The following is a 15,779-nucleotide window of genomic DNA, read 5'->3' as shown; positions in this document are numbered from 1 at the left end:
GCACTATTCAGCCAATCAGTTTTAACTACATGAAATCATCACTAAGGCAAAATGAAGATGATCCAGAGCGAGAGCAAAGCTTCCTGAATTTGTGAGCTTGCAGCAATCACAAAAAAACCTGCTGAAAGAATCAGAATCAGGCACTACCTGAAACAACAGCTGTAAAGGCCAGGCAGAAAACTTTTGAGATCTCCGTGTGTGTGTGTGTGTGTTTGTACAGGGGTCAGCAAACATTTTCAGCAGGGGACCGGACCAATGTCCCTCAGACCTTGTGGGGGGCCATACTATATTTTGGAGGGGGGGAAATGAACAAATTCCTATGCCCCACAAATAACCCAGAGATGCATTTTAAATAAAAGCACACATTCTACTCATGTAAAAACATGCTGATTCCCATCCGCGGACCAGATTTCGAAGGCAATTGGGCCGGATCCAGCCCCCAGGCCTTAGTTTGCCTACTCATGGTGTAGAACAACTGCTAAAGTTGTTGCTCCCACTCCAAGTTGGTCTTGACTTGAATTTTCATTAAATGACCAGATTCTGAAAACCCACAGCTATAATGATATCATCCACTTTCAGCAGATGACAAAGATTTCATGGACTTACTGGATATCGTTCTAGCTCATCAAATGGCAGCATGACTGACCATGATGCCAACTAGTGAGGTCATTCATAAAGCAAGCCTACTGCAAGGAAGGAAGGAAGCATAATGCTAAAAATAGACAACATGAAAACCAGCAAGTAGGAAACAATGTAGGACATGCAATGTTGCCTTTGTAGGCCTGCAAGTCCACACCCATAGATTAAGCAGTTGCCCTGATGTCTGACATTAACAGCATAGTCACAATGTGCTACAAGAGTGGGCAATCTGTGATCGCTACATCCTTCCTGATAACAGCCAGCCCAATCTATGTGGAAATACAGAAACAGACTCACATAAATGAATGTCCATGCATTAAATGCCCTCCACATAGAAAGCTAGGTATCATGGAGGATTCTAGTTTACCCTTCTCCCTAACATGCTAATTTTTTATGTGCAAGGAATTAGCATTGAATGGTGCAGTCTAGATATAGGGCAACAGCCTAGACTCAGAATTCAAGTCAACTGTTCACCGTTCTCAGCTGTTCTTTTGTCATTTAATGAAGGTAAGACTCAGCATTCAGGGACTCACTGTCATAGCAGCCTTGGTGCCAGGATGGAGAATCTGTGGCCCTCTAGAATTCAATGTTTCTCAAACTTGGGTCTGCAACTGTTGTTGGACTACAACTCCCATCATCCCTGATCATTGACCATGCCAACTGGGGCTGATGGGAGATGGAATGCAACAACATCTAGAGGGCCAAATGGTCCCCATCCCTGTCTTAGTGGAATACTGAATAATCAACATAGAAATCTAAAATTCTGTGGTCACAATAAATGTGAATTTTGCAGGGAGAGGTCTGAAGTGCTATGCAGACTAGAATCCAGTCTTTTTTAGATAATCTACAGTAGGCACAGGCAGAAGGTAGATTGGGATCTACTGGTAGTTTTCTAGGTGATTTGTAGTAGATTGAGAAAAAACATTTATGATTCCCAACTGTTTAACAACAAATCTTTTCCTACCTAAATTGGGCGGCTGCAATGAAAACTGCTAATAAGCAAAAGTGGATTTTGCCCTAAAGGACTGTGAGCTCAATTCAGATCTGGTACCAAAAATAAATTCCTAGTCTCAGGAGGCGCTCAGAGGCATAGAATTCCAACTATGTCTTTTGCAGCTGGTTCTGACTAGTAAATTGTGGGGTTTGGCTAAAAAACAAAGCTCATCCTACAACCCTGAACTCTGCCCACCCTAATCTAGGGAATGACAGAACTTTTCACACTCTGTTAATGAAAGGACAGGCAAGCAGACATATGGAGATAATTGGCAATACCATAATAATTTCAGAAGGCTAATTTGTAGCAATGCTGGCCAAGCTCAGCTAACTAAGGTTTAGCCTTTTGATATGAATTCCACCCGATTTGTTTTAGGTGCATCTGATGGATGCTGCATCTCTCTTTAGCATGGGGGTGCTTCTGGTGATAAATTTTATTTAGTTTTCATTTAAAGCTGGACCTATGTAATTTGCACTTGCTGAAACAACATGAAAACCAAAACACTGCCATCCATCAAAATTTGCAGTTCTCCAAAGTATGTCATGCAGCCCTCCAGCCAAGAAACATAAACAAAATGCATTCTATGAGGTAAAATGGCCCAGCAAAAATGGGTATATTAGGCCAAACTGCACACACAAAAATGTGTATGTTTGGAGAAATTCACACTAAAATGCTGCTGAATTTTCATGAAGACAAAAAAAAAAATCACAAACTGATGTGGAAGTGTGAACTAAAAATTAGAAAAATAAAAACCCAAAGAACCTGAAATTGACAGATTCACCCATTCCTATGTGCTTCTCACAAACCCCACAGGTGGCACCAAGCAACCCTGGCAAGTTTCTTTACCTTGTTAGATAAAGACAGATGTTGAAACTCATTGGATTCCAGGGCCTTGAATTCCCTATCAAAGAGGCGGGCAACAGGAACATAGAATACTATGAAGTGAAATGGGTTTCCCAGTTACTGGACACCTCATACTTCTGGACCTTCAGTCTTACCTTGTCAGCGAGGCAGTCAGACTCTTCCGCCAGGAGGTATACGGTCCCACCCTCGGCCATAAGGAGAGCAGTGTCAGTGGTGGATGAAGATCTTGGCCGGCCTTGGTGTTGGTGCAGTATTGCTGTCAGGCTGCTATCTTGGGGGGCCTTGCGGACAAGGTGTGGGCTGATTTTCTGGGGTTCCAGGGAGCCACTCTTGGCTCGCCGACTGCCGCTGTGCAAGCTAGTCCCCCTCTTGATGGAAGGACGGGAGCGGATCTGCTGCAACACCCTGTTGAAGGCAGTGGGCCGAGCCGGAAGATCGTGGAGAGACATGGCATAGGAGACACGGTGCATCTCAGGGGAACGTTCTTTTTCGTCTGGGGAGTCGTGGTCAGACATGCCATGGTGCTGGTGCTGCTGCTGCTGTGATGACTCCTGGGAGTTATGGTGCTCCCGTTCCCGGGACCGTCTGCGGCTATGGAAAAGATGCTTAAGGCCATGGCCAAACATAGATCCCTCAGACAGCTGTTGTATCTTCTGCATGGAGAAGAGAGACAAAAGCATTGGAAGCACAGGGGCTACACAGAGCTTCTCTTACAGAACACAGACGGCACAGAACACAGATGGAAAAATTAGCTCGCAATATTGCCACAATCCTGCAGCTGCATCTTCTGTTGTTACGAACTGGTTTAGCGTTTTTGAAGTCCAGGCTCACCCACACATAACAATCTGGAGTACAATATTTTGCATTTCATGACCATGAACCTAGGGATCCAGCACTCTCAGCATTGATTAACCCCTAGGGTTCCACCACCACCACCATTTGTTGAACTATCACAATTCACCACCAGTACACACTTATGCACACTTACTGCTCCCCCAGGCCTCCCAAAAGATCCTACGTCAGCTAGCATCCAGCAAGAACCATTGTCAGAGCACTTTTGCCAGGGCAGGAGGCAATGGATGTGAGCAATGTGGGGTAATGATTACGATGATTGTACAATACCAAGCGACTGGAAGGCTGAGAGATCACATTGATGCCATTTAATAGCACAGTGACAATTGTGATAATGTCGTGTGCGCTCCCCCCCCCCCCGAGACATATTTCTTAAGGGGTGGGAAGGGTGCTAAACATCAGGATTATTCACCATTCCTATGCAACCATCAAAGCCTGGCATAGTATGCCCTATCCATTGTTACAGCTGGATGTTTTAAAGGAGATCACTATATTGCATTAAGATCTGCAGCAGAGGTGGGGAAGTTTTGTGGCCCTCTAACTGTTGCTGGGCTACAACTCCCACTATCCCCAAACACTGGCCATGCTAGCAGGGGCTAATGGGAGTACAGCATCATCTGGAGGGCCACAGGTTCTTTGCCCCTGATCTGCACCCTAACTGTGACTGGTGTGGCAGGTGTCCTATGGTCATTTCCACACTTTTTGCTGACAACTCTTCAATTTGCAAAAGCATTCTCCATAGCAGGTGCTTTTCTTCCTGGCCTTTTAAATATGCTTTAACAAGATATACTCCCTCCCAACTGAACCTGCCAGCTATAGATATTAACTCCTGCCCATTTGTCCTGCAAACTCTGCTTTAAGGAGTCCCATGAGTTGGCACAAGCTTTTGCCAAAGTCACAGCTTCACTAGACTGAGGGAGACAGAGAAGAAAGTCTAGAAGAGAGCTGGATGCTCTGCTGCTTTTGCCAAACTACAAGGCAAGCTATGGTTACAGTTACTCAAGTCAAGCCTAACCAGATGCATCTTACAGAAGCTACAGGCAATGTAACCAAATTTCATGTATAAGTGCAAAAGCAAACCATAGCTTCCTTCATTAAATCATCATTGAAAACTGAATAGGAGATTTTCCTTTCTTCAGAGTTTATGCAGCTTTAGTAGCTAAAAGTCTTGGTTGTGGCCCACTCTGGTTTCCTCCACAATCGAAGTAATATGAGGCAGGAAAAAATGCCAGAACAAGGGACAAAATGCTGGTCTTACACCCTGGATAGCCAATGTGGTGTCCTGCAGATGTTGTTGGACTGCAGTTCCCATCATCCCTGACCATCGGCCTTGCTGGCTGAGGCTGATGGGAGAATCAGATTTGGCTATTACTGTATTAAAATATAGGCTACAAAAGTCCACGGCATTTATCACCTATGTAGCAAAAATGTGTGTGTGTGTGTATATGTATATGTGTATATGTGTGTGTGTGTGTGTGTGTGTGTGTATGTGTATATATATATATATATATATATATATATATTTGCTTTCGTAGATTTTCACGGGTACAGGAATGCAGGTTTTGGTGTCTTCGGGTGTCTTCCCATGTAAGAGTCGGGGTGTCTGTGCGACGTTTCGACGAGGTCTCACTCGTCATCTTCAGGCTGGTGCTTTCGGCTTCTTGTTACTGGAACAGAGCAGAATCTGGTGTTTGAGTTCCTATAAATACTGTTGAGGGGTGTGGTGTATAGCCTCCAACGTTCTGGGCAGAGAGGAAGTTCCTAGATTAGTGTGCCTCTTCTTCTTTTGTTCCTTAATTACTTGAGGGATATCTTGAGTGATTTCATGAGTGATATTCTGAATACCACTGGGTGGGTCATTAAGTGTAGATTAGTTGCTAAAGCTTTTGTGTCTTGACCTCTTGAGCTTGTGAAGAGTTTTTCTGAGAAGATGGCTGTGCTGCATTTAGTTGTGCTCTGGCTTGGCTTCGCGTATAGGGGCGAGCTGTGGTTTTGTGCCTTGTGCCAGCCAGATCTGTGTAGGGATTGCAGGGGGGTGCAGCATCCGGAGGTGCCACTATAGTTTGGCTACTGGATGGAGTCTGTAATATGTCTGTGGAGAGGGTCTGGGTTTGGGTCTGGTGTGGTTGATTGGAGACGGCGTTCTGTGTGCCTCTGGTTCTGGTGTCGGTTTTTGTGGGGAGGGCTAATTTCCAGATGTCTGGCAGGCGGGACGTGTCGTCACGCTTGTTCATGTTGTGAGGGTGTTTCTCTATCTCGATGGCTTCCATGATTATTCTCTTGTGGTGATGTTCCATGTTAAGGAGCAATTTGGAATCTGCAAAATTAATTTCGTGTCCTTTTTCTTTCATGTGTTGGAAAAGAGAGGAAGTTTTTTCTTCTTTTTTGACGGCATTCTTGTGTTCTGCGATACGTGCATTTATTCGTCTGTTTGTTTGTCCAATGTACGTGGCTGGGCAGACTTTGCAGGGTATTTCATAGACCCCTTGGTTTTCCAGCTGGATTTTGTCTTTTGGGTTTCTGAGGATATTGGCTATTTTTTGGTTGGTGCAGAAGGCTGTTTTGATATTGTGTTTATGGAGGATTTTGCTGATTTTGTCTGTAGTGCCCTTGATATAAGGAAGGAGGGCCATGCCATTGTTTTCTTCTGTGTCTTGGTTTTTGGGGGGTGTTTCTTTTTGGATTAGCTTCGTAACCCTGTTTTTCTGGTATCCATTGGCGATTAACACATTTGAGAGATTCTGTAACTCAGCTGACAAAGACCACTTGACAACTGAGTTACAGAATCTCTCAAATGTGTTAATCGCCAATGGATACCAGAAAAACAGGGTTACGAAGCTAATCCAAAAAGAAACACCCCCCAAAAACCAAGACACAGAAGAAAACAATGGCATGGCCCTCCTTCCTTATATCAAGGGCTCTACAGACAAAATCAGCAAAATCCTCCATAAACACAATATCAAAACAGCCTTCTGCACCAACCAAAAAATAGCCAATATCCTCAGAAACCCAAAAGACAAAATCCAGCTGGAAAACCAAGGGGTCTATGAAATACCCTGCAAAGTCTGCCCAGCCACGTACATTGGACAAACAAACAGACGAATAAATGCACGTATCGCAGAACACAAGAATGCCGTCAAAAAAGAAGAAAAAACTTCCTCTCTTTTCCAACACATGAAAGAAACAGGACACGAAATTAATTTTGCAGATTCCAAATTGCTCTTTAACATGGAACATCACCACAAGAGAATAATCATGGAAGCCATCGAGATAGAGAAACACCCTCACAACATGAACAAGCGTGACGACACGTCCCGCCTGCCAGACATCTGGAAATTAGCCCTCCCCACAAAAACCGACACCAGAACCAGAGGCACACAGAACGCCGTCTCCAATCAACCACACCAGACCCAAACCCAGACCCTCTCCACAGACATATTACAGACTCCATCCAGTAGCCAAACTATAGTGGCACCTCCGGATGCTGCACCCCCCTGCAATCCCTACACAGATCTGGCTGGCACAAGGCACAAAACCACAGCTCGCCCCTATACGCGAAGCCAAGCCAGAGCACAACTAAATGCAGCACAGCCATCTTCTCAGAAAAACTCTTCACAAGCTCAAGAGGTCAAGACACAAAAGCTTTAGCAACTAATCTACACTTAATGACCCACCCAGTGGTATTCAGAATATCACTCATGAAATCACTCAAGATATCCCTCAAGTAATTAAGGAACAAAAGAAGAAGAGGCACACTAATCTAGGAACTTCCTCTCTGCCCAGAACGTTGGAGGCTATACACCACACCCCTCAACAGTATTTATAGGAACTCAAACACCAGATTCTGCTCTGTTCCAGTAACAAGAAGCCGAAAGCACCAGCCTGAAGATGACGAGTGAGACCTCGTCGAAACGTCGCACAGACACCCCGACTCTTACACGGGAAGACACCCGAAGACACCAAAACCTGCATATATATATATATGTATACATATATATATATGTGCAGGTTTTGGTGTCTTCGGGTGTCTTCCCGTGTAAGAGTCGGGGTGTCTGTGCGACGTTTCGACGAGGTCTCACTCGTCATCTTCAGGCTGGTGCTTTCGGCTTCTTGTTACATGGTGGCTGTTTCTTAATTTTGTGTTATGCCACACTCTCCATGCAGGCATTTTGTGTTATACCATGCCTCTCATGGCCTAGCACCAGCCTGAAGATGACGAGTGAGACCTCGTCGAAACGTCGCACAGACACCCCGACTCTTACACGGGAAGACACCCGAAGACACCAAAACCTGCATTCCTGTACCCGTGAAAATCTACGAAAGCATATATATATATGTATGTATACATCAGTGTTTTTCAACCACTGTTCCGCGGCACACTAGTGTGCCGCGAGATGTTGCCTGGTGTGCCGTGGGAAAAATTGAAAAATTCGAAAGATTTTTTTAAAAAAAAAAGTCAAATTTTCGCCCACTAGGCGGGCGCCGGACTGTGTCCACCCTATTCTCCATCCGTCCTGGGTGGGGATCAGATCGGATGGGATCGGATGAGAGCAGACAGGCGGTCCGCTCTCATCCAATTCCCCATAGAGAGCAGCGGGGCTCTGACATCTCCCTCTCCGCACACAGTGGTGGTGTGCCTCGTGATTTTTTTCATGAAACAAGTGTGCCTTTGCCCAAAAAAGGTTGAAAAACACTGGTATACATATATATGTATATGCATAAAAGTTTGCTTATAAGCAGAACAAACTTCCTTTTGGGACATTGCTTCAAGATGGAATGAAAGAGCCACATAATCTTTCCAAGGAAGTTGGAAGTCAGGAGCAGAAAAGTGTTGATCCTGCCATATCTTGCAACATATCAAAGCAATTAAACAACAGATTGTCCCCCAGAAAGACCGCTGGGTGGCAACTTGTGTCAGTTGCCATTTCAAATGAGCTTGTTGCTATTTTTGGAGCAGAGAACAAATTTCCCACCACATCATCCCATATCTGTGTGTGTTTAATGCACCTGGCAAATAAGTGGATCTGTGGAAGAGAAGTGTGTGGTGGAGCCTGCTCCCAGCCTGCAACTCCCAGAACCTGGGCTGCTTTGAACCCATTCATTCGTCTGTGGTGCTTATGGGGCATGGTTTGGTTATGCATGGAATGTAGATAAAAGTTTTTCCTATGTATTGATCAAGGATCCCTAGGTGACAAAATAAAAGGTATTTCCAATCCATGTTACATGTTGTCCATGGTCATAAAAGAAAGGACTTAGCTAATGTTACTGGATGCAAACATAGTTAAAGATTTTTTTTCCATGAATAAACTATGTGGGAGATTTTCTAATTTCATTTGTATGCATCTCTAATTATGGGATCAGATCTTCTGAAGGATGACAACAAGGACATTCTGTACATTCTGCTCTCCCAGGAGAACATGGTATTTGGCCATACATTACTTCTTATCTTGTTTTATTTTTCTTGCAGAAAGATTAACCTGTAATGCTCTTTCATTATTAATAAACCAGACTGAGCTTGGTTATATGAAATCATTAATATGTAACAAGCCCAACAATGCTGAGTTCTTTTGAAAAACATGACAAACAGTGACCCTACAGGAGCTGCAGTTTGAAGAGCATTTAGAAAAGTGATCCTAGCAACCCACTGACAAGGAGTCTGCATCAGCACTCTCATCTAATTAAATTAATGCTTTTGTATTGGGAAAACAGCTGAAGACTCAAAAGTCCACTGCTGGTGAAAGAATAGCAGCTGACCTGAGAGCAGGGCTTTCTTGTGGGATCAGGGCCACCATGCAGGTGAATCTTGGCATGAGAAGTGCAAGCTTCCATCACATTCCATCAAAGCAAACAGAACGAAGCCAAGGCAGAAGTCCCTGAAGCAGAAACAACTGAACCCAATTCTAATAAAAGAGCAGCATATTCACCTCCAAGGATCTCACATAGTGCAGCCTATGCGCTGGTTAAAAAAACTTTTGGAGAGATGTCAGGCTCCAGGCCAGAGGCCTTCCCTTTCAAAGCCTTTTAAACCACAGAGCCTAGGGCTTGCTGATCAGAACATTGGCGGTTCGAATCCCCGAGATGGGGTAAGCTCCCGTTGCTCAGTCCCTGCTCCTGCCAACCTAGCAGTTCAAAAGCACATCACAGTGCAAGTAGATAAATAGGTATCACTCGGGCAGGAAGGTAAACGGCATTTCTGTGCACAGCTCTGGTTCACAGAAGCGGCTTAGTCATGCTGGCCACATGACCCAGAAGCTGTATGCTGGCTCCCTCGGCCAGTAAAGCGAGCTGAGCGCCGCAACCCCAGAGTCGTCCGCAACTGGACTTAATGGTCAGGGGTCCCGTTACCTTTACTAACTTTCAAAAAGGGGGTGGATTTAGATGTCAAGGCACTGTTGAAGAAAATTGCTCCTCTGGACGTCACCTTGCTTTTTCAAGGCTTGTGTGCTCCATGTCACAACACGGGCACGACATGGGGCAAGCAGTAGGGAACAAATATCTAATACAGTGGTACCTCGGGTTAAGTACTTAATTTGTTCCAGAGGTCCATTCTTAACCTGAAACTGTTCTTAACCTGAAGCACCACTTTAGCTAATGGGGCCTCCTGCTTCCGCCGCGCCACCGCTGCACAATTTCTGTTCTCATCCTGAAACAAAGTTCTTAACCTGAAGCACTATTTCTGCATTAGCGGAGTCTGTAACCTGAAGCGTATGTAACCTGAAGCATATGTAACCTGAGGTACCACTGTAAATCCAAAGCAGACCACAGAGGATCTTCAGCCCACCTGTGTTCAGGTTTGCCTACGAATGCAAAACTCATCTTGCCACAAAGCTATCCACCATATAGCAGATCAGACTATTGGTCCATCTTGCCTAGTAATGCATATTCTGACTGGCAGTAGCTCTCCATGGTCTCAGACAGAGGTCTTTTCTAATGACCAGCTACGTCCTCCTAACTAGATATGTTAAAGACTTAGTCTGGGTCAGTCCTTTCTGCACGGTCCCAACCAGGGACTTCCTCTCTCAGGATCCTCTCCCTCCTTGGAACATTTTTTTTGGGGGGGGCCTTATCTATTTGTTAACAAAAGCAAAACATCAGTAGGGCAATCACTAAATGACTGGCTAATCAAGAGACAACTGAATAGGCCTGTCTGCTTTTTTAAAAGTCTTCAAGAGATGCCTGAAAGCCAAAAGTGAGAATGCCTGCCAAATGTCTGCAGGAGGAGTATTCCACAGCAGGGAACTAGTGACACTACATGCCTGATAGTCACTTGAGGCCAGCTGGGCTTCTGGAACACACGGCACAACTAACAGCACTCCTCCGGATGATCTCAAGAATTCTGCTGGGAAATAAGGGCTCAGGAAGTGCTTAAGAGCCTGGACTCGTTTTTTCAGCCCTTTGCATACCAACACAAGAACCTTGAACCTTCCATGTATTTTTGCATTCTCTGTGCCTGAACCCTAGTTTGAGTTCCACTGAAGTATCAGAGAAGGGGCAGAAACATTCATTTCCCAAACATCAACTTGATCTCATGGTTCCTGGAAGCCTCACATCAGCACCCCACGGTTTAATCAAAAGTGAAGAACACTTAATGTGTAGTTTTCTGCAAACTAGCCTCAAGTCACTCAACTCCCACTAGTACCCAAATCATTAGGCCTCCTTTATTCTCATTAAAAGTTAGGAATAATTTACTAGCCACTAAAGTTGCACAGGGGAAGGGCAAAGAGGCTCAAGCTTTCCTCATCAGCCAATTGACTTTAAGAATCAGAACGTCTTACCGATTTTCACCTGTGAAAAGGATTACCAGAAAGAAAGGGGAAAAAACCCTACTGTATTGAATTGCTGCTTTGGGCCATCATGATTTAAAGTTTATTCTATTTATAGAGTCTCTATGGAAACGGAGCGCACGTAAGGTAGAAAAGAACTATAAAACCCACAGATTTCTGCATCATGGTACAGAATGGATTTAGATTCTTCATTTGCCCTTTAAAAAAAGGCTCATGGGAACCAAAATGCCTGGTTCCCACATTTTAAAAATAACCATTAAAAAAACATTTTTTTAAAAAAAAAAAGAGAGGCTGGGGACCAGGAAGGAAAAATAGGCTATTTTCACAGCATCACGCCAAGCCTTGCGCTCTCTCCGTGTTTCCTTTTGGGAGAAAATGGACAGATGACAACTGACAGAACCAGACCATGCAAATGTAAGCTGGCAAATTATTCTGATCTATGGATTTCTCAAAAGAAAGTAAGAAAAGCCCTGCACAATCAGGCCAAATGTCTACCAAGCCTAACATCATGTTTCTAGGGAGGCTGTGTGTCCTACGTCACAGAGGATAGTCTTCTTTTTGAAACAGTTCTCTGTCTGGTCCAAGGCTGCATTCACGCAGCAATTTATTTCATTTCCCTGACATTTCCCAAGCAGGTAATTTCCACATTAGATTTGAGCTTTCACACAATGTAAAAGCCACTCCCAAAAAACTAACGGAATATAGCGCATGTTTAGCCTTCATTTCTATGCTATTTGATTCCAGGAAAAAATCTATGTGCAGCCCCCTTAGCCTAGAAAACTGCGGTAGTAAAGTGACGGAATTTGGAACACTATACCAGCATACAGCTATTTCCTGCTGTTTTCATGTGGAAACAATTAAAATTAGGCACGTGTGGAGCATTGCCCAATGACATCCATTGCTGTGTCAAGCCACGCCCACTGGTATGAACAAAATATAGGGCAACATGTCAGTCAAAAAAAACCCCACTTCCATAGCATAACAGGTACTGCAGTGTGAAAGGGATGTCAGAAAATAGGGCATAAGTCCTAGCATAATAATCAGGAAAACTAGTGCCAGATTCACATGCACCCAAAGTCCAGTTATCTTCCTCCATAAAAAGAGAGAGGAGCAGGAGCCTTGAAGCTGCTCACTGACAACACATGGACAGCAAAATTGAGTAGGCACGGAGAGGGCACTGGCTTTAGTCTTCTCTACCATAGTGAGATATCCAATCATAGAACTGTAGAGTTGGAAAGGATCCCAAGGGCCATCTAGTCCAACCCCCTGCAGTGCAAGAATCTTTTTGCCCAACGTGGGACTCGAACCCACAACCCTGAGATATATAGTATTTCTGTTTAAGCGATGGCCATTTTTTCCACATTTGCACATACATATAAATTAGGATAGGGGATTGTATGCAGATCTGTGACCTCTTCTTTCCTTTCTCTGTTTTTGCGCAACCCCAGAGTCGGTCACGACTGGACCTAATGGTCAGGGGTCCCTTTACCTTCCTGCCAACCTAGCAGTTCGAAAGCATGTCAAAGTGCAAGTAAATAAATAGGTACCACTCTGGCAGGAAGGTAAATGGCGTTTCCATGTGCTACTCTGGTTCGCCAGAAGCGGCTTAGTCATGCTGGCCACATGACCCGGAAGCTGTCTGCGGACAAACACCGGCTCCCTCGGCCTATAGAGCGAGATGAGCACCCCAACCCCAGAGTTGTCCGTGACTGGACCTAATGGTCAGGGGTCCCTTTACCTTTTATAAATTAGGATAGGGGATTGTATGCAGATCTGTGACCTCTTTTTTCCTTTCTCTGTTTTTGTCTGTTTGTTTGACAAGCATGAGTGGTCATCCTACTGCTTCCCAAAGTGGCCAACTAATTATTACTCGGAAGCTCATAAGTAGACCACGAAGGCAGCAGGCCTCCCCTGCTGTTATTTCCCAGCAACTGATATTTAGTAGCATACTGCTTCTGAACCTAGAGAGTCTGGGAGATCAGCAGAGAAGCACCAGAACCTGTTGATTGGTTCCACTGGTGTGGTGGCTAAGGTGTTGGACTAGGATCTGGGAGATCAGTGTTCAAATCCCCACTCAACCACAAAAAACTCACTGGGTGACCTTGGGCCAGTCATTGCCTCTCAGCATAATTTAATTTACAGGGTGGTTGTAAGGATAAAATGGGGAGGGAGAAAGTCATGCATGGTCACCCTGAAGCTCCTTGAAGGAAAGATGGAAATAGAAATGTACCGTAATAGGTATAGAAATAAATAAAAGACCTGCTCTTCACCAGAACATACAAAAGCGCAATACCATTGGTTGAATCTAATACAGTCACTGCATGAATGGAACAGATTTAGAGGAGTAGTGGGGAGGAGAGTAAGAGGAAGTCCAAGTGCATGATCCAAAAGTTGTTTTGCGAGTGCAATGACTTCGTTGTATGCAGCCTAATTAAAGCAATGATTTAAAATAAAATAAAAACCGCCACCCATAACCTCAAAACAATAATTACATGCCACACATTACAAGGAGGACATGATAATGATAGTATGCCTCTGAATCTCATGTGGCAAGAGTGCTATTGCACAAGGAACTTACTTATGGGCCTCCCAGAGGGATCTGTTTAGCCACTGTGAGAGCAGAGGGATGGACTAGATAGGCTTTTGACCTGATCTAGCACAGCACTTTTTGTGTTAATATAATTAACCCCAAGCCTTGATATATAATAAAACTGCATCCTATTCGATCATGGTTGTATTAACTTGCCAATCTTAACCTGAGTGAGTCAATAACAGCCTTCAAAGCATGAAACGTGACTCATTTTCCAAACAATGCAAATGAAAAACTTAGACAAATTACCAATGCACACAGCTAGTGACAAAAGCGTAGGAGTCTGTTTCCGAATATTGCACATATATACAGAGATATTTTACATATATGTAGAGGCAGACACCTAAACCTTCCATCCCTTTGGATAATCTCATCTATTGTTCTGGCTAAACAACTGACCTAATTAAAAATAATAATTGTAAAATGGACTTCAAGGTACATATTTAAATGTGTTTTTATTGGAACAGCTTGCAGGGCTTGTTCTCAAGGTACTGAGGCCAAAACTCATGATAACTTTTGACATGGTAAAGACACCGTGAAGTGATCTTATGGCAGCAATTTCATGGTTTATGTGTGTACACTCTCATGTAACAGCAGCAAATAATTATAATGGCAAAGCAGAAAAATTCAAAAGGCAGAATTTGACCCAACCTAGTAAATACTGATTTTTACCACTGGGGGGGCAGACAAACAAAATACTGTATTTATGACATAAAACCAACATTGGTAAATAATGATAAAGATGATGGTGGTGGTGTTTGTTCCAGGTAATTACCACATCAAAAGAAAGATTCCGGCCATAGATACAACCTTCAGTTCGAAAAAATCACTGTGTTTCAGTAAGCCCCTCCCCCATGACTTGAAGGTGAAAGCACTTTGCCGTTCCTGTACAAACGAGTGTCTTGGTTGAAAAAAAAATGATATATATATATATATATATATATATATATATATATATATATATATTATTATTATTAAATTAATAACCCATCTTTCACCCCAAAGCTGTCCTTTATTGAACACAATAAATTCTCATTGGGCTTTGGGACGGGGGGGTTACTCCCTTGTTTCCCCCCCCCCTGAACCTACTGATACCTCCTTTTTGTGCACAGGTGATGTCATTTGGGCACTCACTGTTGAAGTATTATTGTTGTTGTTGTTGTTGTTGTTGTTGTTGTTGTTATTATTATTATTGGAATCATCCAACATTTGCTTTGCAAATGGCAGATGGCTGGCATAGAATGACTGTTGCTCAAATCCAGGACAGACAGACAGAAGCTGAAGTGAAGTTATGCTGCAGAAGAGGGAACAGATTCATCTGTGTTACAAATGCAGTCTGAGAATATTATCTTATTCAGCAAACCCATTCCGCCAGGGAAAGGGCTCTAGCCTTCACAACAGGGCTCCCCCCTTCTCCTCCCACTGCACGCCCCCTACACCTCACCCAAATCTCCTCTTAGAGGGTAGAGAGGCACCGCACCATAGCTGCAAGCTGCAGAACCATGAAAGCACACATACACAAAACAACTGTCCACGTAATTCAATGTGAAGAAGGATGTGTAGCACCACCAGCTAGGAATGGCAAGCCTATCCCAGTTTGTATGTTCTCTTGTCGGTTATTGCTTCTCATGGTTAACTCCTCCATTTGGCTTGAAGTCTACACACTGGTGCCTGCTTTGGACCAGTGTGATACACTTAATATGGTAAAGGGACCCCTGACCATCTGGGGTTGTGGCGCTCATCTCACTTTATTGGCCGAGGGAGCCGGCGTACAGCTTCCGGTTCATGTGGCCAGCATGACTAAGCCACTTCTGGCGAACCAGAGCAGCGCATGGAAACATTGTTTACCTTCCCACCAGAGCGGTACCTATTTATCTACTTGCACTTTGATGTGCTTTCAAACTGCTAGGTTGGCAGGAGCAGGGACCGAGCAACAGGAGCTCACCCCGTCGCAGGAATTCGAACCGCCGACCTTCTGATCAGCAAGTCCTAGGCTCTGTGGTTTAACCCACAGCGCCACCTGCGTCCCTTACACATCACCAAAAGAAGAAGAAAT

The 15,779-nt window shown here is 44.1% G+C and overlaps 1 protein-coding gene across 3 annotated transcripts in view; it reads right to left on the bottom strand.

The window, feature by feature from the left end:
• TMCC2 (transmembrane and coiled-coil domain family 2) overlaps positions 1 to 15,779 on the bottom strand; it is a 98,329-nt gene that overhangs the window by 69,436 nt on the left and 13,114 nt on the right. For 2 of the 3 annotated variants that reach the window (XM_082228299.1, XM_082228303.1), the window contains exon 3: positions 2,632 to 3,150. The exons of the other annotated variant lie outside the window; for it this stretch is intronic. In XM_082228299.1, the coding sequence (XP_082084425.1) occupies positions 2,632 to 3,150 (519 nt within the window). The remainder of the gene's footprint in view (positions 1 to 2,631; positions 3,151 to 15,779) is intronic. 3 annotated transcript variants of the gene reach the window in all.

This window comes from Podarcis vaucheri, assembly GCF_965113315.1.
Source record: "Podarcis vaucheri genome assembly, chromosome: 6".
Lineage (NCBI taxonomy): Eukaryota > Metazoa > Chordata > Lepidosauria > Squamata > Lacertidae > Podarcis > Podarcis vaucheri.
Note: the sequence above shows the minus strand (reverse complement) of the source record. Positions and strands in the feature narration are given on the sequence as shown.